The sequence below is a fragment of the Mixophyes fleayi genome, chromosome 7 (assembly GCF_038048845.1).
Source record: "Mixophyes fleayi isolate aMixFle1 chromosome 7, aMixFle1.hap1, whole genome shotgun sequence".
Lineage (NCBI taxonomy): Eukaryota > Metazoa > Chordata > Amphibia > Anura > Limnodynastidae > Mixophyes > Mixophyes fleayi.
The window spans coordinates 12,749,341-12,777,260 of NC_134408.1; the positions used below are offsets into that span (position 1 = coordinate 12,749,341).

Here is a 27,920-nt window from a genome sequence, read left to right on the forward strand (position 1 = left end):
GCTACTAAGAAGGGTCTGTGTCAGGCAGACAGCGCTGGTCTGATCTCTGCTACTAAGGAGGGTCTCTTGTCAGGCAGACAGTGCTGGTCTGATCTCTGCTACTAAGGAGGGTCTGTGTCAGGCAGACAGTGCTGGTCTGATCTCTGCTACTAAGGAGGGTCTGTGTCAGGTAGACAGTGCTGGTCTGATCTCTGCTACTAAGAAGGGTCTGTGTCAGGCAGACAGCGCTGGTCTGATCTCTGCTACTAAGGAGGGTCTGTTTCAGGCAGACAGTGCTGGTCTGATCTCTGCTACTAAGGAGGGTCTGTGTCAGGCAGACAGTGCTGGTCTGACCAGCAGTGTAAGATGTGTGCAGGAGGAGTAAGAAGATGTACTTGCAACCATATTCATATTGCTCATTAAGAACTGTGCTGGAGAGAGTAAGGAGCTGTATATATTTTTGTATTGCTGCAACCAATATGATTATCGTGCTGGAGGAAGAGGAGTGTAAATAAAGAGTTCAGTTTGTTATAGAGATGGTCTGGTGCCCAAATTATTCTGACTTTTATTGCACTGTACCACAAAGTGGCATCACCTGTGTCCCACTACTCACAAAGAGACTTTGTAATAAAATACCTGCATGTGACCCCTATACACCCATGCCCATCAGCCAGGGCTTGAGAAGGATTTGCATGGCCTAACCTGTGCACCTCACACTACACACAGTGACAGCGGGTTGCATACAGTTTAATATATCTTAACGACCTCTGCCCAAAACTTAAGTTTAAGTGCAGTTATTTAAAAATAATGCTAGATTTTTGGATAATGACGAATTTTGTGTGTGTGTGTTTTTTTATTTTTTTATTTTAAGTTATAGGTAATTTGCACCCAGCACATATACTAACATTTTTCCAATTTTATGAAATTATTGCTGGGAATTTTACTAGCATATGTGAAAGCATTTAAATTGTAGCCATTGGACCTAATGCCGTGTTCAACAGATGCTAATTTGCGTTGTATAAATTGAGTGAATTCGCTGTGTGCCTGCCCGCAAAATAACACGCCTGTACCAATGCCCATGTAGCATTATTTGCTTCCACACCTATGACTGCATGCACCTGAAGAGGAATGTTGTGGGAGGGAAGGGGCGTTCTGACATAGTCCGAGCACAGTAAGGCTGGGTTCACAGAATTGTGGCCGATGCAGAGCGGAACTTTGGCTGGATCACTTTTAAATAACTTGTATTTGTATAAATATATTTAAATTACCAGCCCAGTGCGTTAATTAATGTCATTGTAAATGTACTGATTTTGATACTGTGCTATATTTCTGTATTAGGAATGCACTGATTTTCTGAGGCAATAGGCATATGCCAGGGGGAGGAAATGTGTGTTCTGTGACTGTCTGAAAGCAGGTAATCTCATGTTAATTAGACCTTTTCATCTCAGTGGCCAACACATCTATTTAGCGTGAAAGACAGGAGGGGGTAATTAGACTTGCTATCTCTCTAAGACAGGATCTAAGAAAAATAGGAACCTTAACACCCAATTTAAGGAAATCTAGAGATTGATATAAATTTTGTTAAAGCCTAAATTGCGTTAGCTCCACGGTTAAAGGATATATTACATCCAAATGGTAATGATTGAATGTGATTTATCAGACGTTTTGGTGCCAGCGAAGACAAGGGCTGGCTTACCTCCTGCCAAGTTAGGGCTGCAAAACTGTATAAAAAGGATCACTGTTTGGCCATGTAGTATTATACCACCTGTAATTCTGGAGATCACTAATACCTTGAACTAGTGTAGGTTCATATTAGGACTACTTGAGCTAATAAAACATCACTTGCTTCAAGATCCTGCTTTAACGCCTACTTACCTGCGGCAATTCCTGTGACCTTCATATTAGACCAATCTAATCCGTTATCTGGCTGTTCTGAGGTTGGGACCCAGCATTCCAGTACCAACACTCTGCCCGCTACCTTGTAGCTGGCCAGTGTGGTAGGCCAGGGGGAACCATGCACAGCAACCCTGATCTAAAGAAAGAGGTACCTGCCCAGGTGCCCAGCAAGGAGGTACACCAGCAGCAAAAGTTACCCAGAAAGAACCTAGTGGTGGCAGCAGGCTCCTGACAGGAGCGGCACAGTTTTGGATAAAAAAAGGAAACGGTGGCAAGGCAAGCCCAGCTGGTCCCCAACACAACAGACAGAGTGGCATAGGAGGTCCATCCTGTCACAGGAATGCAGATAAGTCTTTTCTTTTAATAAGCCTAAGGGCTGGAGCATTGATAATGACGACGATCGCAGACAATAGCTAGCTACTTCTGATAGGGCTGTTTTATCATGGATTGTGCATATATTATAAGATTTTATGTGTGTACTTAATTTTTTTTCATTTTGCTATTTCAGCTGTATTTTATGCAGCTTAGTAGCAAAGATGTTTTTCCTTATTAAAATAAACGTTTCCAAATATTTATTGTGCTTACACCCTTTTTCTGCGCATGCATATGTGAATGTCGGCATGCCTGCCGCAAACCCGAAGCGTGTACTACAGATGCAGAGCTGGACACAACTTGACGTGTATCTGATTCAGATATTGGGCTGTAATATACTGTTTATACATACGCATTTTTGGGATATAATTTGTGCCCACGTTGAGTTCAACTGTGCTGCATCGGACTAATTTTTTCCAAATAACGAACACTAATAGAATGCTGACTGGATCTGCCTCCTCACACTCATTTGCATAGAAAGCACCAGTGATATTAAAGGTTGTGGAGACATATAAATAAATTGTATTATTTTTATTTTATTTTTATTACTTATATAGTAGCCATTAGTAGTCATTGTGTTTTAAACACCAAATATTCTCCCTCTGCAAATTCCCCTTCTAACCCTTATATTAAACGTATAACTACTTACTACTTGAAATAAGTCACAGACACAGGTTTGAATTTTAGCACACTAAGGTCACATATTTAATTGTATAAATGATTGTGGCAGCGAAAGCTAATACTATACAAGCAAACATAGGAATGGTCATCTGGCCCAAAATCCCAGGTAATAACTTAGCGACGTCAGAGATACTACACCCCTTATGGACGCAAAGGGCACGTTGGCATAAATGATACCCAGGACACTCCCACAAATGACCCTAACAGAGACATAGCTCGAAAGGGCCATTGTATTATTTGCACCATGTATTACCCACTGACTGCACTGCTTTCCCACCAAAAGCTGTGCTTTTTAATGAACATGCAGCCCTCCACCACCTGACCCAAGAAACTCCAGTAAAGAGCCATACATTTGGGCTATAAAGACACCTAAACCTACATCTGTGAGATGGATTCCATAGAGTCTATAAAGATGAAGGTGGCAGAATTTAATCAAAGAGCAGAGCAAAAACCAGGGCTGTGCGAGAGGGGCGAGTGCCCAGGGTACAATGCTGAAGGGAGGCACAGTTTATGAATATTTTAGCTTCATTTGGTTAAAATTGAGGGCAACCCATATGAAGGTTAGAACCATAATGCTACAAGGTCCTTCATCTGATGAAAAATTGGGTAAATCCTTTCCTGGCCTCATTCCCAGGGGCGTGCTGGGCCGGGGGGCAGGGGGGCATCGGCCTCCCGGGCCGCTCAGTCTAGCCACTGTTAGGGCCAACCGCCCAACCCCCCTCTCCCCGGATGCAATATTGCTTGATTGTTAACGGCGTACAGTGCACAGGCAGCCGCATCAGATGACACGCGATGCAATCACGCCATTGATGACGCGGCCGCATCGCGTGTCATGTGATGCGGCCACCTGTGCGCCCCCCGGTCTGAAATTTGCCAGCCCGCGCCTGCTCATTCCCAATAGCTGCCCTGATTGGTTACTTGCAGACAGACCCTTGCCTGACATTTTCATCTGGAGCAAGTATTCCATCGCCTATGAAAGTTTTTAATTTTATCAATTGGATTACCAGTTGAAGAAAAGAAGATAGAAGGAAAAGAAAAGAAGGAAGATCCTTAAAGAATTAGGTAAGCATTAAAGATCACAAAGAGAGATTGGGTGAGCCTTTATCTCAATCAAAGGACATGTAATACTGTGTGTATCTGTTTATTTCTTTGGACTTTAGTCGGTGCATTACAGGTCCCAGTGGGTAGTTCTACAAAGCACCAGTATGCATTGGCAGGCATGGGTGTGCTGGTGCTAGTAGTTTTAAAAGTGCCAGCATACACTTGGTGAGCTGCTTTTCTCAACCAGGCATAGGGCAATGTGGCCAATCTATTCCCAAAGAGACAACACAAATGGAGGTAGCAGTTACTGTCCTATTAAAAGAGGTGTTTTGAGCAGAGTGATTATCCGACACAAGGACGGGTAAATAGACAACAGTGATTGTAGAAAACTAAACTCGACGATGCTGTAACACAATGCATTGTGCTCCGGACACCGGCTTAAGTCAAAGGTCTCATTCTTGGGTCAAATGGACAATCCGAAAGCTCTCCCCACTTAACTCACCCAGCGTACACTTGAATGACAAAATACATAATCGAAGAATGTTATTATTGATAATGATCTGTGTTAGAAAGAAAATCATTACAACACTGGGGTCATGAGGTCAATTCCCAACCATGGCTTTATCTGTCTGGAGTTTGTATGTTCTCCCTTTGTTTGTGTGGGTTTCCTTCCACACTACAAATACATACTAGTAGGTTAATTGGCTGCTATTAAATTGACCTTAGTCTCTCTCGGTCTCTGTGTGTGTGTATGTTAGGGAATTTAAACAGTGAACTCCAATGGGACAGGGACCGATGTGAGTGAGTTGAACAGCGCTGCGGAATTAGTTGCGCTATATAAATAGACGATAAAGATGATGATTATATAGTAGGTCCTGTAATGAAGAGGACTTATCTTCTCATAGCTGCAAGCAAGGAAGGTAGCTTCCATTTTAGTGGAAAAGTTGGGGGAAGTTGAGTAGCATAGTCGTTATTAACACAATAGATCTTGTACCCCATACTACATCATGCCTCAGTCCTATGTGGCTATGATTGCACACTTAAAAAATGGTTGTACATCGACATTCCCTAAATAATTTAAAAACAGGCGATTTCACTCCAGTTAAGAAAAATTTCAATTAAGCAAAAAGGCTTTAGCTGTGGAATTATAACATTCCTTAAATTATATATCACTTAGAAATTCTTTAAATTATTTATAATGATACATTCTTTATACTAACATATAAAGGGTGCATCTTGCAATAGGTGTACCGAAATTGTCTGCTGCCCTTCTCATCCACTATTTAATCTATCATTAACATTAGTATATGAATTATGCGTTCTTTAGAAGACATATATGACAATAGTAAGCATTATTAGGTCTACCAACAAGGTAAGTCCCACTAATTAAAATTTAAGCTTAAAGATAATTGGCATTTTCTAAACACCGGCCCCCAACTCTGCTCCCGGTCTATCTTTGAATAATACTGAATGGGATCAGTTCACTTCTGCATCACGTGACCTGCAGGATAGATGAGACAGGATAGAAGATGAAGAAGAAAGATGATGAAGGAGTAGAAAGAAGGGAAAGGAATGGGGGTATGAAGGAGAAGGATAGAGTGGGAAGAAGGATGTAGTAGATGAATAAGGAATGGGGATGATGAAGAAGGAGAAGTAGGATGAAGGAGGAAGAGTAAGGAAGGAGGAAGGAGAAGGAGAAATAGAAGTATAGAGGAGGATGTAGCAGAGGAATAAGGAAGGATGGGGATGATGAAGAAGAAGGAGAAGGAGGATGAAGGAGGAAGAGTAAGGAAGGAGGAAGAAGGAGAAGGATAGAGGAGGAAGGAGGAGGATGTAGTAGAGGAATAAGAGAGGATGGGGATGATGAAGAAGGAGAAGGAAGATGACAGAGGAAGAGTAAGGAAGGAGGAAGAAGGAGAAGGATAGAGGAGGAAGGAGGAGGATGTAGTAGAGGAATAAGGAAGGATGGGGATGATGAAGAAGGAGAAGGAAGATGACAGAGGAAGAGTAAGGAAGGAGGAAGAAGGAGAAGGATAGATGAGGAAGGAGGAGGATGGAGGAGGGGTATAGAGATGACCCCTTTACAATTCACATCCCATGCCGGTGACCCCAGGAAATGAGCAAATTATGATGCATAATAATAAAATAGCTGCATTGTTTTACTTGCAATACATCCAGGGGCAAACGCAGGATTTCTACAGGGGGATTTCCAAATGTTTGAATGTTGAGGGGGTGTGGTCAGATCATTGAAGTGGCGGGACTTGTGCTTAATAAACGGTAATCCTCTTCCATCCCGCTCTTTGATCCCTTGTAATGCTACGTTTGGCTTGCTAATACAGCATTGCAGCGCAGCACAGCCCAGCACAGTCCTGCCTGTGCGGATTAGTGGGACTGGGTAAAAAAGATCTCCCCTTTTCCTGTAATTTATTTCCCACCCTCCCTCTTCCATGTAATTAATATTTTTAATTAACTGCCCCATATTTCATTTTCCATTCCCACCCATCATGGGTTTATCCATCCCATTAAAATAAGATATATAACGATTCAGGGGGCTGGTCTAGCTCCACTCATGGGTGTTTCTAGTGAAACCCAGCGATGTGTCTACTACCAACAGGTGGAAAAGATATATCAAATTACCAGACTCTGCTGGGAGTCCGGTTACAACCATATAGAGAGACCCAACTGACCATCATATTATATTGAGAAAGAACAGCATACATTATCGCACACACAATCCCATAAAATAAAGTGGGGCTCCCCTGAGGGTAGAGACCTCACTGTGAGTTCCAGGCTCAATCAAGGTTGTAGAAACTAAACACTGCTGATTCAGACATGCTCCAAACAGCACTGAAAATCCTTTCCAGGCAATCAGCACGGAGTAAAACACTTTATTTTAAACTGCATTTAAAAAACAGCATATTAATTATTAGTGACCCCATGAAAACCTTAAGTAAAACCAGATGGGCCATCCAGCTGTAAACTCTGATATCTTTTGTGCCTACTTGGCACAATAAACCAGTACTTACATAAACCTATGGCTGGAAGGGAGGAAAACTACATTTGGACAACAGCAAATACCAAGTAAAGGTGGTATCTAGCTTCAGCATTCAGTCCTACTATTGCAGCAAATAGACAGCCCGGGGTCTTGCACAGAAAGCATACCGGTCAACAATTCTCTACACAGTCCCTCACAGTGGAAGGAAGTGATGAGTATAAAGTACCTCCTTATTTCTGTCCCCCGCACAGCAGCTTTCTGTATTAAAGCACAACTTGCTTTCAGGTTACTACAGACGCTCCTAGCATCAACCCTGTCACAAGTTAGCTATGCAGGTTTGATAGCAGTGATGTGACAAGTGATGGAGGTCAATAATCCATATTAAATGAATAGCAACAGCTGTCCATATTTATGAGCGGTGCCCATTTTCTTGGGGCCTGAGAGGTTAGTTTACATACCACTGTAATAATTTCACAGTATTTTACACATTTTACACAGTTCTCAACACACTATGCCACACCCAAACCCTTTACACATGTAAGCCCAATAATACTTTTAGCTCTCTAGTTGGTGCATACTGGTGACATGTGATCCTTCACAATATATCCCTATGCATAAACAAGGCACAGTGGCTAAGTGGTTAGCACTTCTGCCTCCCAGCACTGGGGTCATGAGTTCAATTCCCAGCCATGGCCTTATCTGTGAGGAGTTTGTATGTTCTCCCTGTGTTTGTGTGGGTTTCCTCTGGGTGCTCCGGTTTCCTCCCAAACTCCCAAAAACTGATTGCTAACAAATTGACCCTAGTCTGTGCGTGTGTGTGTTTGTGTCTGTCTGTCTGTGTGTGTTAGGAAATTTAGACTGTAAGCCCCAATGGGGCAGAGACTGATGTGAGTGAGTTCTCTGTTCAGCGCTGCGGACTTAGTGGCGCTATATAAATAAATGGTAATAATAATAATAATAATAATAATCCTTAGACGCAGTACTTTACACAGGTGCCTTTGAAGAGAGACCACTTACATCCCTCTTACATCCCTGGTGATCGTGTTATCAATTTTCCCTAGAAACAATAGCACACTCTCACTCTGTGCAAAAAAGCACCTTGAATTCAAACAGTCACTTGAATAAATAATGTGTAATCACATACAGCAGGTAACAGGATAAACCACTTGAAAAAATCCAGCTACAGATTTCCATAGCAAATATCACAACTTTCTCTGTAAACTCAAAATGATTGCTTCTCATGGGCTGAATTGTAGTCACACAAAATGGTGGGTAACAAGCTCAATTCTCTCTGTTCAGCAGCTTTATTTGTTAGAGCAGCAAACTATATCACTTGAAGGAGATCAAACTCAGTATCTCAAAACTAACCACCCTCTCTCCCTAATCACTATTGCCCTTGCAAAATATATCTCAGTACAAAAAGGCATAACACAAAATCCCATCTTCAGGACTCCCCACACTATCCATAAGCTCTTCACTCTAAGGTGTATATTTACTAAACTGCGGGTTTGAAAAAGTGGATATGTTGACAATAGCAACCAATCAGATTCAAGTTATCATTTATTTAGTACAAAATGATAGCTAGAATTTTATTGGTTGCTATAGGCAACATCTCCACTTTTTCAAACCCCCAGTTTAGTACATATACCCCTAAGACTAGTATCTCAGCCTAGCAGCAAATAATTCTTCCACTCCAAGTTACTTGTTTGGACTCTCCTTCAATGGCTGCTGTCTTTCACTTTGTTACTGCCAACATGACTAACAGTGCAAACCACTTTTACTATAGATGATACTATTAGTGTGAACCATGTGGGATGCTGCCTTCTATCTCCGTTACTGTCCACAATAGGCCCTGATAAGGCTGCCTTCACTGACCCCGAGAGGCTAAAGGCAACAGCATCACATCCACGCCCCCATGTTTAACAATTGCGCCAAAAATGCAGCTCACTGTGCGCTCAGTACTGAACTTGTGATGTGTTGTATATACATATTTCATACCGACCAGTTAGTTAGAGTAAAATTAACTGCTAGTGGATTATAATTACCCTAAAAGGGAAGTTACTGTGCTAAAATGTGTTGCCTTTGTACTGTACATGTGTCTGCCACCCCCAAGAGGGCAAAAGTTTTACAGTTATATAGAGGAATGTTAGACTGCTAGATTATAACTGGGATCACTATTATTCATCATGTTGTAGGACCGCCCATTTCACTGATAACCAGTGTGCACTTTGATCCCTATATATTCCAAGTTGTCATTCTATTAGTGTGAGACTGCGTGCAGGGTGCCAGGAGAGGTTTGCTGAGTGGACCCTTGGTAGGAGAAGAACAATCTATTATCCTGAGGACTTTAATCAAAATCCAGGTGGAGGGACTGTGCCAAGAGACTGAGGTAAGAAGTCCTGATAGACACATCGAGAGACTTACTAATCCCAGGTATCAGAACACACAGGATCACAGAATTCCGAGGTGCATTATTCCTTATATTACACAAGTTTCCTTATGAACACTGAGGTGATGACATCAGAATTTATGGATTTTATCATAAGATATTAGAATTTAATGTTTATACAGACATAAATATGACTTGTGTATTATAATGGTATATATCTCTCAGGCATACATCCCTGTCATTACATATCTCTGTCTGTGGACGTGACTGCTTAGCCCCGCCCTCTGTACTGATCTTTATCATAAGGAAGTTTTGCACAAAAAAATGTCAAGGTCTAGGAAAACAACAGTGGTGGAAAAGTTAGGTTAAAAATAAGAATCAATAAGGCAATGCTAATCTAATCACTACTCAAATAGGGTTATTGTCGAACCCTCATAGAAAATGACAAACATGGGACTGAGAATGGTGCCATAAAGAGAATGCCCAAGCTACTCTTGTAACACTTATGTAATGTAATAATATATAATAAACGTCTGATTTAAAGAAATCATTTATTGAAAACATACAAACAAATCAGACTTATTTAAAATAACACAGTATGTACCCTAATCGCAAACTAATCTATATGCAATCAACCATATCACCCAATAGTCAGAACTACACTGGAATCTTGGTAACTGTTTATAGCGGAGCTAGATTTGGGCATCCAAAAGCTGTATTTAATTTCATCACCATTGTTCCATAATGTACAGGAGAATCAAATTTTCATAGACCTCTTTCTTAAGAACATTCAGTCCTAAGTAAGAGATCCTATATTGAACGAAAACTATATGTCTGTAGTAACGGATAGAACATCCAACAGTGCAAATGGAAAGCAATAGATCATCAGTATCGAGATACAATTACCCCCTGGTGGCCACCATCCATCATGTTAGGTCTTCCCTTCTTAGTTCACATATAAAAGCTGAGGTCCATAATATTCTGTATAAATGAAAAGCAGTCTGTTCCCGATAGTGGATAACTGAACAGCTGATGCATTTCGTTTGGCTGATCAAACTCTTTCAAAGCTCAGTTACCTAAGTCCAAATGTATTTCTGACTACTGGACGTAGCAGTGATGTGGGTAGTTTGAGAATATGGTATGTATTGTTCATAAGAAAGTTTTCTTAATTCCTTAATTTTAGTATGGCGTCTGCAGACCAGGGAACCAAGCTGAGCTGCTCCATCTGCCTGACCCATTATACAGATCCTGTATCCCTGAGATGTGGACACAACTTCTGCCGGGTCTGTATTGAGAAGATGATGGATACTCATGCGCGGTCTGGAGTTTATTCCTGTCCTGATTGCAGAACAGAGTATCGTAAGCGTCCTATACTGGAGAAGAACAGGAATTTGAGTAACACTGTGGAGCGTTTTCTATCTACTCAGCCAGAGACCAAGATCTTCTGTACTTACTGTGACTCTCCTGTACCGGCTACTAAATCATGTCTGCTCTGTGAAGCTTCTTTTTGTGATAAACATTTAAGTAAACACAATAAAGCCGCTGAACATGTTATAACTGAACCCACTGTTTCGTTTAAGGACAGAAAATGTTCTGTACATAAGGAGATTGTGAAATATTACTGCTCTGAGGATTCAGCCACTATCTGTATGTCCTGCTGGGTGGCTGGAGACCACCGGGGTCACCAAGTGGAGCCTCTAGATGTGGCCTCAGAGAATAAAAAAGAAACACTGAGAAATGTTACTGAGACCCTGAAGTCTGAGAGAGAGGAAACTGAGAGAAGAGTCCAGAGGCTGCAGAGTCACAGGAGAGAGGAGAAGGAAAAAGCCTCTGGTGTCACTGAGAGAGTCACTGGTCTGTTTAGAGACATCAGGGAGAAGTTAGACACTCTGGAGAGAGGAGTCCTGAGTGAGATCTCCAGACAGGAAGAGAAGATCTCACTCTCAGTCTCTGATCTGATCTCACAGCTGGAAATACAGAAGGACGAGCTGTCCAGGAAGATTATTAGAATTGAGAAGTTGTGTACAATCACAGATCCATTAACTGTGTTGAAGAAAAAAATAGAAGGTGATGTCATCAGTGACAGGCGCTGTGATGTCATCAGTGATGGAAGAGTTGCTGGATGTGTCGATGAGAGAATTATCTCACAGATGATACAACAGGGACTTTCACAAGTTGTTGATAGTCTGATTGATCTAAAGAGAAACAGACAGTTCTCAGTGATAAAAAAATCAGACATATTACTGGATATAAACACAGCCTGTAATCACATTATTATATCAGAGGATTGGAGAACTGCTTCCTATACTGATGTAAATCAGAACAGACCAGATGGACCAGAGAGATTTAAATCCAAGCAGGTTTTAAGCACTCGTAGTTTCTCAACTGGGAGACATTACTGGGAAGTGGATGTGAGTAGGGAAGAGAAATGGCTCATTGGGCTCTCCAGTCAGAGTATAGAGAGAAAGATAGTGGGTAATGAATCATACATTGGTTATAATGACAAATCATGGGGTCTGTCCTTTGTGAAACACCTTAAAACATGTCATAACAATATACATAAAGAATTAAATGAAATAAATTTAGGTTCTCCTGTGCAGACAGTGGGGATATATCTGGACTATGAGGCCGGACGTCTGTCCTTCTATCAGCTGTGTGACCCCATCAGACACTTACACACCTTCACTGCCACCTTCACCGAGCCTGTGCATGCTGCCTTCTATGTGTTTAATTCCTGTGTCAAAATCATAAAGTGAATACTGTAATAAGGAGAGTCCTTGCAAGACACAAAATATATGTTTTTTTTACTATAAAACAAATCAATTATATTGTTATAATGTATTTTTTTAATTTTTTTTTCAAATTACCAGCTATCATGAACGTAATTACAAGGACTGACACAAGACTGTTGTTGAGTTGAGATCTGATTGTTCTTGAATTTATATATGTGTCTGTCACATAGTAACTCCCACCCAAACTTTTGTGTGGAACAGGCCCCCTTAGTAGCAGAGAACAGAGCTGTGGTGACCAATGGAGGCTACAGTAGGACCTGCTAGATATGGGGAACAGCTGCACCCTTGCAAAGTAGAACTTTATAGTTTATAACTTAGTGAACTTCTCATGCAACAGGGGTGAGTTAATTGATCACAGTAATTTATAATTAAAGTGGGATTAAACCTTTATATGTAATACTTGTGATATTAAGATTATACTTGTTACACAATAATATATTTATCACTGTTTATCTATAATGACAACTTTAAAACACCACCATGCATGTCTTATTAAATATTGTGCGGCAAGCATTTAAATCTTTTAATTTTGTGTTGTGCAGTTATCATTTTTTTGATACAACTCTTAATCAACACAGTAGTTATGCAATGAATCAGATGTAATTTTGTGTTTGTGCAGTTGTATTCTTTTATGAATTGTTCCCTCAATACATCAATTATCAACATTTTTATTATGAAATATCTTCTGTATTATATATCCCAAATTAACGCTTGTGTGAAACTGACACTAAATCCCTACAAGATTATGTCATTATATGTGAAAAAAGACACATTGGTTTTTTAACCAAAAAACTTTACTTATAAACCAAAACAAAAATCTCCAGCAACTTTAATCATCCAGTAGACGATTTTTTTCACATCTTGGATTATAATTGTCCATAATTGTCCATGCCTCCCATAGAATTATCTTTACTGAAAGTAATTACTGAGAAACAGGCAAGTCAAGGAAAATGATATCTATCTATCTATCTATCTATCTATCTATCTAGCAAAATGTTTGATATATTATTCATGTGGCAAAATTATACACAATTAATAGACCATTGTCTTCTAAGCACTTCAATAAACATATTGGCTTATAAATTAAGAATTGCGTGTGAGAGTCATTTGTATAGATGGGGGAGGGGGCAAACAAGTCAAGAAAGGGAGGATGGGTGGAGAAGGGGGGGGGGAATTACAGCTTTGTCTTAGGAGCTGTAGTTTTATTTTAGAAATGTATATGGGGGGTTGCATTAATTAAATATTTTTAGCCTGCATATGTCATATGTGACTACTTTATACTACAAATGCTTCCAGTTACATGAATAATATATCAGACATATACATTCTTTCTGGTATTGACTCTATAATAGTTACCTGGTTGGGGGGCACGGTGGTTCGTCCTCCACCTCCATCTCCACCTTTAAATCAGAGGTAGAGGAGACCAGGCCCACCTCATATTACTCCTCTTCTGCCTCCTCCTCTGGGCCTACCATGGTGCGGAGCTCCTCCTCTTCTGGGCCTACCATGGTGCGGAGCTCCTCCTCTTCTGGGCCTACCATGGTGCGGAGCTCCTCCTCTTCTGGGCCTACCATGGTGCGGAGCTCCTCCTCTTCTGGACATGCCAAGGTGTTGGGCTCCTCCTATTCTGAGCATGATGGGGTGTGGGGTTTCTCCTCTGGACTTACCATGGTGTTGGGCTCCTCCTCTTGAGGGCATGTCGGGGAGAGGGACTCTTCATCTGGCCCTAATATCATGTGGGGCTACTCCTCCTCTGGGCATGCTGGGGTCCTCCTATGGGGGTACCATGATGTGGAGCTCCTTCTCTTGAGGGCATGTCAGGGTGTGGGGCTCATCGTCTGGGCATACTATGGTGTGGGCCTACTCCTCTTCTGGGCATGCTGGGGTGTGGGGCTCAGCCTATGGGGCTACTACTCTGGGCCTGCTGGATTTGGATCTCCTCTTCTGGACCAGGTAGGGATAGAACATATTCAATGTACATGTACAATGTACTTCTTGCATGTGGGTGAGGAAGGCAGGGGCACACTTTGTACACTTAAAAGTGCGACAACAAGAATATTAATTTTTAAATGGGACTCAGGATTTCTGGCAAGAAAAAATATTATGCCACACATGTGGTTCTTAGTAACCATTTATAACAAAGTCTGAATGGTCAATCTATCTATTTAATAATATATTATCTATCTATCTATTTTTGGGAGGTCATTCAAGAACCTTAAAAACCTTTTCCCCAAAATGTACAGAAAAAAATGTTTACAATGTTTTAGACAAACTATAATCATCACAAATTGGTTTTTTTAAAACACCCTAACAAGTGCTGTGTTTGATGTAAACATACAAATATGAAATCCTACAATGCCTAATACTCCTCCGCAGAGGCAGATCTGACTGTCTTCAGGTGAGATCATTCGTTTTCCTTTGGACTTGGCAGATGTCGCGCTGCACCCCCAGTCTGTGCCAAATTTTGTGGCAGTTGACCCTATAGACCACCAACTTCATCCAGCAAGGTGCATGTCCCTGTATTTTACATTCAGGTTCAGTTCAGCCACTGAGAAATTGTTACCCTCATGGTCTGATTTTCTTTTTATATAAATTTTAAGCTGTTTTCCACACTGACTGGCACATCACATGGGGCTGCAGAAGAAGACATCAGGATGCTAATGAGACAGACGCCCACTATCTGCAGAGCAACCAAGTTGCCATTTTAATTAAGTTGACATCGCTATTGCTACTACAATGGCTGCTGCGACTAAGACACAAATAGGACTAATAAAATAACCCGCATAGTTGGCACTTACTGTACTTCTGATGCACTTACACCCCTTCATAAAAGTGTAAGATGTGCAGAAGGAGCAAAATTTGTGTACATGTGCATTGTAACATTATGTATATTATGCAAAAAAAATTATCCTTACAATCAACTCTACATGAGGCCCTGTAGGTGTACATGAATATATTGTCACTGCATGTATGAGATGATGTATTGTAACTTTATGTGTGGATCTTTGTTTCACATTCTCAGACCATGATGTTAGACATGAAATCAGATAAAAAATTATATAGACCACTTAGAGAGACTGTAGAAATGTGAAATAGGCTCTACATTGTATTTTGTTTATAGATAAGCAACTGTAAATCTAACAAATATAGCACATACAGTTCACATTTTTTACTTAGGTACAGTACTACTGCCATCTACGGTGCACAGTTAGTATTGGTTTCTGAAACTTAAGTTTTGGAATCAATTATTTCAGGTTCGTTAAAATGATGAAAAACATGACCGTTCTCCTCAATCAACAGGTATATATCCAGGGAATTGTTTATTACTCTTATTTAGAAAGTTAAGAAAATCATAGTGCTATATATTATTTGTGTCAGCTTGTTATTATTTTTTATGCTAGTATTTTAGGATTGAAGCTAAAGTTTAAATTCTGGGTGCAGTTCCTTAAGAATAATGCTATGGATTTGGAAAATAAGCATTTAATCTACATGATCTGAGATAATATACATTACAATCTGATTGGATTACTATATTTAAATAATGCATTTTCACACAGTGGGCATGTAACATGTTAAAATTTGTATATAACCTTTGTTTGCCTGGGTGGTTGACTGCAGTGTGTTGTGTATAGCTATTAACAGGTGTGCATAAAGGTGAGCTCCCTAACTAGCGGTGGTAATCGTTTCTACGATTACCACAATTCCGACACAGACAATCCCTGCAAAAAAAATTCCAAAATAATGAAAACCCGAATGATAATTAAACAGAGTTACCTTTAATCCGACGATGGAGATCTCCGATTGGATCACCATGCTGACAGCAAGGCATTCCGATTGAAGAAGTGTTCGGCACTGCAGGGTGACGTCATCGCGATGTCTGTCAATACAAATTTGAAGCTCCTATTAGACCAAGGAATCTTATTAGACCAGGAGGGTAGTGTCACAAATGGTAGGCCACAGACCTGAGCATCTGGATGGCTAATTGTGCAGTAGGACCAACATCAGGGTCACTGTAGTCCTTCATCAGTCCAATAAAATGTAAATAGTCATCGGGTAGGTAGATGGGGCTGATCATACTAAATGATGCATGTAGTGTGTAATGATGTAATAACTAATAATTTTTAAAAAATCAATTATTGTGACTAAAATCTTTTGCTTTTGTTTCTTCTACAGATGTTGGATGAGTTGCAAGGCACCACAGACAACGTGAATAGATCCTGGGACTGCGGAATGAAATCCAAAACGTCCGGTCAGGTATCTCCAACATCGTATAATACCTGAAATTATTGGAGGACTTCATCTAGCTTTTATATATTTTACAAAAAATCCTATTTACTAATTATTTTATTTATTTTATTATGATTAATATTTGTTTTAGAAATCACATATATCTGATTAAATAATGAGATAGTGATTAATCAGCGCTTCCTATATGAAAACATTTGAATGCTTTCAATAAGGGAATGTGAGGGGGATTCTGACCCTCTCACCGGTAAGTATAGAAAATTATTCCCAAAGGAGCAAGGTGTGGTGCAAACACTAGATCAGGGGTCAGGGAACTTTTTTACCTTTTACCCCCAAATATATTTAGATACGCCGACGTTACCCCCTTGATTTGAAAGGAAGGAAATTATATATTATTAATTATTGGAATTCAAAATTTTATTGAATCTATTCAAAATTTCTTTGAAAGCTTCAACTTCAAAACTTCAGGTTTTGGAGAAATGATGTTGCTTCATTTTTGATACCAGAGCATCAATATTGGGGTATGTTGATGTCAGAGCAATTTGGATACAGTCTTCAGCGTCCAATCGATTTCTCTGCTTTGTTTTTATGTTCGTTAGAGTGGAAAATCCTTGTTCGCAAAGGTAGGTTGTTGCAAAAGGCAGCAGCTTTTTGACTGCCTCCTCATGTGCAATTTTGATGCCTTTGCAGCTGCTGACATCCAAAAATATGACAGATCTGCTTTGTTTTCAAATACAATACGTGCTTCATTATTGTATCAAAGCTCAAGAAGTGCCTCTGCCAACCCTTGAGGCTCTTCTGGTACAACAGCAATTTCACATTTAAAGGGGTCTACAATCCAACTGACAGCATGTGAATCGGCAGCATTACCCCCAGGAATTTAATTTTTACCCCATTTGGGGTAATTTACCCCTGTTCCCTGACCACTGCACTAGATGTTAGTGTGCTGGTGTAGAAGAATATACACACAAGAGGTACAGGTGGGTGAGAGACTAGTGTAATAGGTAATAATGCAAGTATAGGTGAATTCAGCACAAAAAGGCTAGTACAAAAATATATATGTGAAACACAAAGCCACAAAAAACAGTTCACAGTTCCTGCAGAGCAGGAATAACCCTAAAACCATGCAGAGTTTGTACTATTATTGACCTTAATGCAGATCGAGTGCAGATCCTACCAAGCGCTTTGCACTTGAGTACCGAGTACCTGTGAGCATATCACGCTCTACAGGATAGGCGTCTTGCTATAGGTGAAGACCTATATCTGCCTTGTTCTAATATATTATCTAGTTTCCAGCGGGAGCCCGTAACACTTTGCAACTGAAATTCAGAAGGCAGTGGAGGAATAATATCACTGCAAAAACCTAACCTAAGCATGTAATTTCAGTTTGAAATGGAAAAAACATATGGATACCTGAACAGAGAAATAGAATTCCTTAAGAAGATGATCAATGACTTGGAAAATCGAGAAAGTCACAAAAACCTCCATATAAGGAACATCCCAGGACTGATAGTTACCAGTGCACAAAAATTACCTTATCAACCCATCAGATTTATCTAAAACTGTTCTAAACCCAAGGACTTGGACCCTCCTTGGGATGCTCTACGTGGCACCTTCTTCAATAGTGAAAAGAAGAGATCTCAGAGAAGCGACCTGCACACTATGAAGTAATATAGATGGACTTTCAGACTGATAGTACATATAGGAGGCAGATAGATGAAGGCAGGAATCTGGAAACAAACATCCTCATCATTCCTTGCAAAAATAAACTCTTTAACATTGCAGATTTGAATAGGCTCATAAACAATTTTTTGATCCAACAGAGTCTGTAAACAACTGAATATCTATTGAGAGGAGAAATGCATTTCTTGTTAGCTGGAATGAACGAAAGAAGTTTGTGATGGCTTAATCAAAACATCTTATGACAAAAGCATAAGATGCTCCCTAAGCGAACAAGCTGAGAGCAAAAGGCCATTAATGGTGTGAGAGATATCTTGAATGCGACCCTAGAATCATGCAATCTGCAGGGCTCACTCTCGATCAATACACTCAGTAATCTCAACAGTATTTGTCATCTTGTAATTTACCTAAAATAACTGAAGCTCCTTCCAGAGGTTCAACCAACACAGTTCAGAGGAAGATATCCTTAAAAATACAAAAAACATCTAAAACTTCTGTCCTTGACCGCTTCTCAATGACTTACTATACGACATTTCTACAAAAATTCATTCCTCAGCTAGTTCAGTTTTTATCTATATATTACACACAGATTTAATCAAATCCAGAATAATCGTAATTACAAAACCCAACAAAGATCCCATCAGATGCTCTAATTATAAACATAGTTTCCCCCTGAACTGTCGAACAAATGTAACAATAATTTGACCACTCTCATTGACTCAGACCAACTGGGTTTTGTCCCTGCAGATTAAGCAACAGATAAAAGGAGAAAGTTAAACCTCATCTATCATATCAATAAAATCAAACTCCCCCTTTAGTGGTAGATGAGGAAAAAGCACTTGACCGTGTATCTTGGCCCTTTATGTTTTCTACACTAAAAAGTTTGGATTTCAGGGAGATCTTTTTGCAAGATATTCAACCTCTATATTAAAAACCTTTATCTCTCGTTATGACAAATGGTCAGGCCCGGCGCTCCCATTAGGCAAGGTTAGGCACTTGCCTAGGGCGCCGGGCTCTGGAGGGCGCCTGGAGGGCGCCACAGTATTCTAAAATACTTTAAAACTGTGCGGCGACCGCTGACCATACCTGTCACGGCCGCCGCACAGCATTCAGATGGACGGGGAGGGGGGGAAGAGGCTATTTTGTCACCACCGCCGCCTCTCTGCTCCGTCTCCTCCCCTCCACTTACTAGTGTCAGTGAGTGGAGGGGAGGAGACAGAGCAGAGAGGCGGCGGTGGTGAGACAAGGTAAGAAGAGGAGGCAGGAGGGAGGCGATTTTTGCGGGGGGGGGGAGGGCGGTGATTTTTGCGGGGGGGGGGGCGCTTTTTTAAAAATGCCTAGGGCGCCGTGGACCCTAGCACCGGCCCTGCAAATGGTTTGAACTCAAACTGGTTCATTTTGGGCAATGGCACAAGACAAAGGTGTCTTTTATTTCCATTATTTTTGTCCTTTTGTTTTGAGCAGCTGAAATCAGAAGAAAGCAAAATCTCAGGGGTTTTTTTTGTGATTGCATACTTCTCACCTTAGCAATCTCACTTCCCAACTTATTTGTAGAATTAAATAAATATGGTACTCTTTCAGGATATAAAATAAATTATCCAAATTCGGAATTCTCCATATATTGTACCTCATTAAATATTAGTAGGGTTAGAATCAAAATTTAAGTCTCTGTGACGTCCCTTAGCAATTTAATATTTGGGAGTATATCAGACTATCTATAACTATAAGATTATGCACAATTATTTTAAGTGAACTATAGTCTCACACTGATCGCTATCCACTAAGACAGCAGCAATACATTATATCATTTGTAGTTTGGCAGCGAAAATGTAATTTAAATGAATATTTAATCCAGATTATCGCATTTATTCCAAACACTTCACCATCTTTCAAAATTATTTTCTTGCAGCTCGTTGAATCACACAGTCTCATGGTTCTCTAAAACTGGATTTAAAACGTGGGTAGATAGCGTCAATTGTGTATAAACTATAGATTTGATTGAACAAATCACATACATTCTAAAACCTTGTGATCCACTAGTAAATCCTTTGAAAAATTTGAACACATCAGAGGAATGGTTGATAATACTATTATATAATATGGCAAAATACCTTGAAGATAAAGAATAGAAGAAATCTACCACCCATCTAGGAATGCCTAAACTAATTGTATCTGGAATGTATTGTAGAACAATACTATCATGACACACCCCAACACCTGGGAACCCTGGTACCAGTACAGGAACTATGTTTATAAGCTACAGTTAAATGTTAAATATTACTTCCTACAATGCAGTTGTGTTGCTCCCCACTTTAGTATCAATTAACCTTCACCCTTTACTATTTAAGTTAAAAAAAAGAAACCATGCAGAGTTTGTACTATTAAAAACACTGGGAGAGAAGTAAACCGATCTCCTCCAGCTCAGGACTGAAAATCCAAGTCCTTTTGCCTAGATGAAAAGGATGTGCCTCTCTGTGTCGCTCCGCACAGCAAGGAATTCCCCTAGGAGTGTGCTCTTTTCACCCCATTATGTCATTTCAATAATCTCAGTCCCCAAAACCAGGCGCACCTGTATACCTACTCTGCACCAAAGTACGCCCTCACTTCACTCTACGGCTGGCCACTGCAAGCTTCTCCTCCGCAAATGTCTCCATGCAATTTTACCAGTGTTATAAGACAGTGGTGGAATGATAGAGCTCAATCAACATCAATATTAAAGCAAATGGGAACATAAACATATCTGTTGTTGCAATGCTTTTAGATAAAGCAAATCTCTGAAATTTAAAAAATACATTCAGAAATTCAAATAATATTCAAATTATTAATTGTGCTTGAATTTAGGCCATGTGGATAGTTTAACAGCATGGTACAAAGACCAATGATGTACTTTAACCCACAGCCACCAATCAGATCTCAGCATTACCCAGTCTACGCTAATCAGACAAATGAAACCGGACAACTTTTTGGCTGCTATGAGTTACAGCAGATTGTATGTTTTTGTACCATGTTATTAAACAATTAGGGTACGCTCTCACTTGCTTCCTTTACTCTCCTAATCAATAAGAAACCGCCGGGTAGCAACCAAAAGCCTGGTCTGACCCCAACGGTGGGGTCAGGTGGGTTGGGCAGGTGCAATTTGTATTTTGTGGCCAGCCTGGCCTGCGTCTGCACTGTACTGTACTTTGCAGAGTTTGGCAGCCATGAGACAGACAGAGGGCACTCCCTGGCCAGCCCATTGTAGTTTTTCTTAAAGATTTTAAACTCCAATAATTTATGGTCAAAATAAATGAAGCTTGATGGTAACAGTTCAGTTTCAATTGGTCTTAAGTCTTTGCTAAATCCTAGTGTTGTACAGCTGGGAAGCAGCAGCAGTTGGATATGACAGATAATCCAAATTCCACTAAACTTTTCCAATCTCCAGTCCGTAGTTGAAGGAAGACAACTAGGGGGTTAGACCATCCTCAAGGGGATCCAACAATGTCACCATTCCTTCTGGCTTCATCATCTCTTCTGTGAAAACTTCCCAAGAATGTCTTTGACTTTTTCTCCAGCTACAGTCACGAAAGCCTTTACTCTTTCATGGGTAGTTTTATCAAGTTAGGATTTGATTACTTTTATATTTGCCTTGATATACTTTATGTATGACTCCTTGGTGAAGCAAGTTTTCTGAAGCTTATAGTTTAATATCAAATTAACCCCTCTGACTATTGCTGATCCTGCCCCCTCTTCCACCCTCTCAGCAGACACATTTCCACCAATGAAAACATCATCATTTGCACCTTGTTCTCTGGTGACCCCTGTTCCCCCACTGTAGTGTCAGTTATTTTGTAGATGACAGAGAACATTTAATCTCCGTTGATGATATCCTGTAGATGATCATGGTGGTCGGCTGGGTGTTGTCGCACCAGAGCAGTCTCCAGGACTCTCAGTGTTGGCGCAGGGTAGGGAGCAAAAAAGGGATCTGGTGATTTAAACACAGTTGAGGTGACAATGGAGCATCCTAGGTCTGCTTCTTATCCTAGTAGTATATCTTAAACGGACAGAGATCAAAAGAGATAGTTATAGAGAAGGGTTAGTAGAGACCTAATGATAGGCGTAATAAAAAAAATTGATCAATGGCGGCAATAAATAAAAATCACTTAATATCGCAATTTACCAAGAAAATTGTGTCAACATGAAATTGCGTCCATGTGCATGCTGGCAATAGTAGTCTTCTGGCAATCTTAGTGCACCAAGTATATAATATAAATGGTGCCCACATCTTGATATAAATTTTGCCCCATCATACTTATCTCCCCCTTAATTTCATTATAAAATAATATTGAACCCTTCATTTCATTATATAATATTACTGCCCCACTTAATTAAAAATTAATTTTTGGCAGAATAATTTCATTATGAAATTAAATTTACCCCTTTAGTCACTCAAAGGACTGATTGTGTGATGGATTAGTTGTGATAATTACTTCATCATCATCATCATCATCATCACCATTTATTTATATAGCGCCACTGATTCCGCAGCGCTGTACAGAGAACTCATTCACATCATTCCCTGCCCCATTGGAGCTTACAGTCTAAATTCCCTAACACACACACACACAGACAGACATAGAGAGAGAGAGTGAGAGACTAGGGTCAATTTTGATAGCAGCCAATTAACCTACTAGTACGTTTTTGGAGTGTGGGAGGAAACCGGAGCACCCGGAGGAAAGCCACGCAAACACAGGGAGAACATACAAACTCCACACAGATAAGGCCATGAACAATGAGATCTTAAATGTAGCTATTGCTCCCCATTGACAGCTTTTCTCTCTTTCTCAACTTAGGCTTATACTTGAGTCAATAAGTTTTCCCAGTATTTTGTGGTAAAATTAGGTGCCTCGGCTTATATTCGGGTCGGCTTATACTCGAGTATATACGGTATGTGTATATACATATATATATATATATATATATATATATATATATATATATATATATATATATATATCATACAAGAGAAAAGTGGCAAATATAGTGTAGTATTATCCAACAAATGTCAGTAAACAGTAATGTGCTCTAATCAATATCCACGTACCAAAGAGAAATAAATATAAAGCTTATCTGATGTCTCTTTATTTGTTTTCTTTCAAATGTTTGACTGAAATGTTTCTTAAGTAATGTGCTGTCTGGTTCATAAGAAAATAGGAAATATTATTGTGTAATATATTATAGTGTATCATAATATAATGTAGTATATCATAGTGTAGTATATCATAGTGTAGTATATTATAGTGTAGTATATCATAGTGTAGTATATCATAGTGTAGTGTATCATAGTGTAGTATATCATAGTGTATTATATCATAGTGTAGTATATCATAGTGTAGTATATTATAGTGTGTAGTGTATCATAGTGTAGTATATCATAGTGTAGTATATCATAGTGTAGTATATTATAGTGTAGTATATCATAGTGTAGTATATCATAGTGTATTATATCATAGTGTAGTATATTATAGTGTGTAGTATATCATAGTGTAGTATATTATAGTGTGTAGTGTATCATAGTGTAGTATATCATAGTGTATTATATCATAGTGTAGTATATCAGTGTAGTATATCATAGTGTAGTATATCATAGTGTATTATATCATAGTGTAGTATATTATACTGTAGTATATTATAGTGTAGTATATCATAGTGTAGTATATCATAGTGTATTATATCATAGTGTAGTATATTATACTGTAGTATATTATAGTGTAGTATTTCATAGTGTAGTATATCATAGTGTAGTATATTATAGTGTAGTATATCATAGTGTAGTATATCATAGTGTAGTATATTTGAAAAATTAGGAATATTCAGATGTTGTAGCTGCATATGTGTACCAGAATATGTTATATACTGGGACTTTAGATTATCATTCAGAAATCCAGATTCATAAATTTCAAATAGAAAGTATGTTTAATGAACATAAAATGATACAGTGTTAGTGCATTAGGCGTAAATTCAATTAAAACATCAAGCTTATCTGTAAGGCGTCCAAATGAGATCTTGTAATCAATGAGACACCCCTGACCAGGAAACGGAGAGTCCCAGAGTCCAAATTGCCTCAGATAAGCAGCAACGTTCCAGGTGTGACAAACGCGTTTCGCAAAGTGACTTCTACATGGGGTGCATTCCAAATGAGTGACATTCGTGGGTATAAATAGTTCATTCCATTAAATGTACACAGTCCGCTTGCTGTATCAGAAAGCACTGCAATGATGTAAGAGATGCTGAATGTCTGGATGAGGGAATAATCTCACAATTACACAGGGAACTTTCACACGTTGCTGATAATCTGATTGATCTAAAGATAAAGAGACAGTTCTCAGTGGTGGAGAAATCAGACATATTACTAGATATAAAAACAGCCTCTAATTACATTATTATATCAGATGATCTCAGATCTGCTTCTTATACTAAGGTAAATCAGAACAGACCAGATGGACCTGAGAGGTTTATATCCCGGCAGGTATTAAGCTCCTGTAGTTTCTCATCTGGGAAACATTACTGGGAAGTGGATGTGAGAGAAGCAGAGAGATGGATGATAGGGGTGGCCGGTCATAGTATGGAGAGAAAGATAGATGGTAAGGAGTCATACATTGGTTATAATGACAAGTCATGGGGTCTGTACAATATTGACAAGCTAGGAACATGTCATAACAACATACATAAAATAGAAAAAGAAATAAATCTAGTTCCTGTGCAGACAGTGGGGATATATCTGGACTATGATGCCGGACGTCTGTCCTTCTATCAGCTGTGTGACCCCATCAGACACTTACACACCCTCACTACCACATTCACTGAGCCCCTGCATGCTGCGTTCTATGTGTCTGATAATTCCTGCATCAAAATCATACAGTAATTACTGTAACACAGAGCTGAGGTGACCATTGGAGGTTACACTCGGACCTGCTAGATATGGGAAGAAGAACTTTTTAAAGCTTTGAGGATTCGCAATGCTTAGTTTTGGGTGCAGTTTAAGAACAATGTCTTAGATTTGGATGATGACCTGAGCTTGACATTATGAAGTAATATATATATATTACATTCTGATGGGTTCTATGTTTAAATAATAAATATTGACTTGCATAAAATAACTGAGTTTGTTATATATATATATATATACACCGTATATACTCGTGTATAAGCCGATTTTTTCAGCACACTTTTTATGCTGATAAAACCCCCCTTGGCTTATACACGAGTGAACTTACCTGTTCCCCGGTCCCTCAGCTCTTAACTTCCACAGTGGAACGTATGTGCATTCCACTGACAGGAGGTTCGGAATTTGGAATGCAAACTTGCGTTCCACTGCGGAAGTAAGTAAAAGACTGAACTGATGCCCCACTATTTTCTGTTTGTACTTTCTTGCCTACTGCTAAAGGTATCCTGCATAGGAAGGGGAATAGACCTATTCAGCCACTGCACTTAAGCTCTATTTTCCCTTAAGCACTAGAAGTGTGTCTGGCCGCTTTGTGAGCTATCAGACTTCATTGAATACAGAGGCACAGAAAAGCAGCCAAATAAAACTGTTATGACAAGTTGTTGTTTGTTCACAGTGTAAAATATGCTCTAAGGAAAGAACCTACTTTTCTTTTAGGTGTGTATGTGTCAATTAACAGGAGTGTTTGCAATAGGGAGGAATCTTGTTCTTGTGGCTGCTCTGTTTTTCCTCCAGTTTATGTGCAGTTTGTTCCCCATGTTCAAACGCCCTTTCAGCATTTGTATATGAACAATGAGATCTTAAATGTAGCTATTGCTCCCCATTGACAGCTTTTCTCTCTTTCTCAACTTAGGCTTATACTCCAGTCAATAAGTTTTCCCAGTATTTTGTGGTAAAATTAGGTGCTTTGGCTTATATTCAGGTCGGCTTATACTCGAGTATATACGGTGTGTGTGTGTGTGTGTGTGTGTGTGTATGTGTGTGTGTGTGTGTGTGTGTGTGTGTGTGTGTATATATATATATATATATATATCATACAAGAGAAAAGTGGCAAATATAGTGTAGTATTATCCAACAAATGTCAGTAAACAGTAATGTGCTCTAATCAATATCCACGTACCAAAGAAATAAATATAAAGCTTATCTGATAATAATAATAATAAAAGCGGGCCTGATTCATTAAGGAAAGTTAACCAAAAAACTGAGTAAGCTTTCTTACTTAAGTGTACTGGAGAAAACCATATTGTAATGCAAGGGGTGCAAATAAGTTTATTATTTTGCACATAAGGGAAATAGTGACTTTTTTTTCATGTAGCACACAAATACTTGATAGTTTATTTGTACGCTGAAATGTAAAGTTGATATATTACATCCCCTACCCCAACTATAAATCTGTAATCACATTTTAAATTTACCTCACCCTCCTATGCAACATGGTTTTGCCTTACTTGCTTACTTTTGCTTAACTTTCCTTAATGAATCAGGCCCAGCGTCTTTACCCAAATGAGTTAGGCCATAAGCTGCCCCAACAAGTCTTGGGAAAATGCCTTTGGAGCAACACTACCTAGTCCATCTTTCATATTATTATTATTAGATTTGTAAGGTGCCACAGTGCTCCGCAGCGCCATACAGTAAGAAAAACAATGCATAGATAAAACAAGGATATACAAAGTAGACAATATAAATGCAGACATGAAAACAAAGGGTATGGAGGACCCTGCTCATTAGAGAGCCTACATTCTTGATCATATCTCTTGCACTTTCAGATGGCTTTTTCATGTAGGGAACATACCTGTTACACATCAATAAATTAACGAGAAACATTACATTAACTGATGATGGCATTTTGTGCCAGACTTATAAGTGGGGTTGCTGTTTTCTTAGTAGCTTCATCTGCTCTTATGTCACCTACCGTGATCAGTGTTATATGTTTACTGATTTACAAGCCGTTGACTGAGATAGCTTTGAACCATGTAGTTAGCAATACAACATATGCACACAAATATATACACTATATGGACAAAAGTATTTGGCCATACCTGTTAATTATCAGACCCGTTGCCAGAGATGTATAAAATCAAGCACTTTAGCCATGCAGTCTCCATTTGCAAACATTTGTGATACAAAAATGTTAATTCTGAAGAGCTCAGTGACTTCAAGCATGGTATTGTGATAGGATGTCACCTTTGCAATAAGACGGTTCGTGAAATTACATCCGTGTTGGATATTCCACGGTCAACTGTAAATGATTTTATTCGATAGTGGAGGTGATTAGGAACAACAGCAACTCAGCCCTGAAGCGGTAGACCATGTAAAATCCCAGAGCGGGGTCAACGACTGCTAAGACGCATGGTGCGTAAAAGTCACCAACACGCTGCTGATTCCATAGCTGCATAGCTGAAGAGATCAGAACTTCCACTTACATTAATGTAAGCACAAAAACTGTGTGGTGGGAGCTTAATGGAATGGGTTTCCATGGCCGAGCAGCAGTATGCAAGTCTCACATCACCAAGACTAATGCCAAGCGTCAGATGGAGTGGTGTAAAGCACACTGACACTGGACTGTGGAGCAGTTGAAACGTATTCTGTGGCGTGTCAAATCACGCTTCTCTGTTTGGTAAGCCTGGGTTTGGCGGATGCTGGGAGAACGTTACCTGCCTGACTGCATTATGCCAACTGTGAAGTTTGGTGGAGAAGGGATAATGGTGTGGGGCTGTTTCTCAGGGTTTTGGCTAGGCCCCTTATCTCCATTGAAGGGCAATCTTAATGCTTAAGCATACCAACTCATTTTGGACAATGCTAAACTTCCAACTTTGTGGCAACAGATTGGGGTTGGCCCTTTTCTATTTCAACATGACTGTGTCCCAG

The 27,920-nt window shown here is 39.6% G+C and overlaps 2 protein-coding genes across 2 annotated transcripts; both read left to right on the forward strand.

Annotated features, from left to right (window-relative positions):
* The first annotated feature begins 10,537 nt into the window (after positions 1–10,537).
* Positions 10,538–12,119, forward strand: LOC142098624 (E3 ubiquitin/ISG15 ligase TRIM25-like). Its single transcript, XM_075181458.1, has one exon. The coding sequence runs from the start codon at positions 10,538–10,540 to the stop codon at positions 12,107–12,109; it is 1,572 nt and encodes a 523-aa protein (XP_075037559.1). The 3' UTR covers positions 12,110–12,119.
* A 3,290-nt stretch (positions 12,120–15,409) lies between these two features.
* Positions 15,410–24,971, forward strand: LOC142098456 (butyrophilin subfamily 2 member A2-like). The gene is made up of 3 exons (XM_075181301.1): positions 15,410–15,445; positions 16,319–16,399; positions 24,294–24,971. The coding sequence occupies exons 1-3, from the start codon at positions 15,410–15,412 to the stop codon at positions 24,969–24,971; spliced, it is 795 nt and encodes a 264-aa protein (XP_075037402.1).
* The last annotated feature ends 2,949 nt before the right edge of the window (positions 24,972–27,920 follow it).

What these genes read in the sequence shown, in the direction of transcription:
- LOC142098624 (XM_075181458.1), top strand. Translation starts at nt 10,538, where the DNA reads ATGGCGTCTGCAGACCAGGGAACCAAGCTGAGCTGCTCCATCTGCCTG.
- LOC142098456 (XM_075181301.1), top strand. Translation starts at nt 15,410, where the DNA reads ATGATGAAAAACATGACCGTTCTCCTCAATCAACAG. An exon ending in CCGTTCTCCTCAATCAACAG is followed by an intron (nt 15,446 to 16,318) that starts GTATATATCCAG and finishes TTTCTTCTACAG; the next exon opens with ATGTTGGATGAGTTGCAAGG. An exon ending in AATCCAAAACGTCCGGTCAG is followed by an intron (nt 16,400 to 24,293) that starts GTATCTCCAACA and finishes AAATGTACACAG; the next exon opens with TCCGCTTGCTGTATCAGAAA.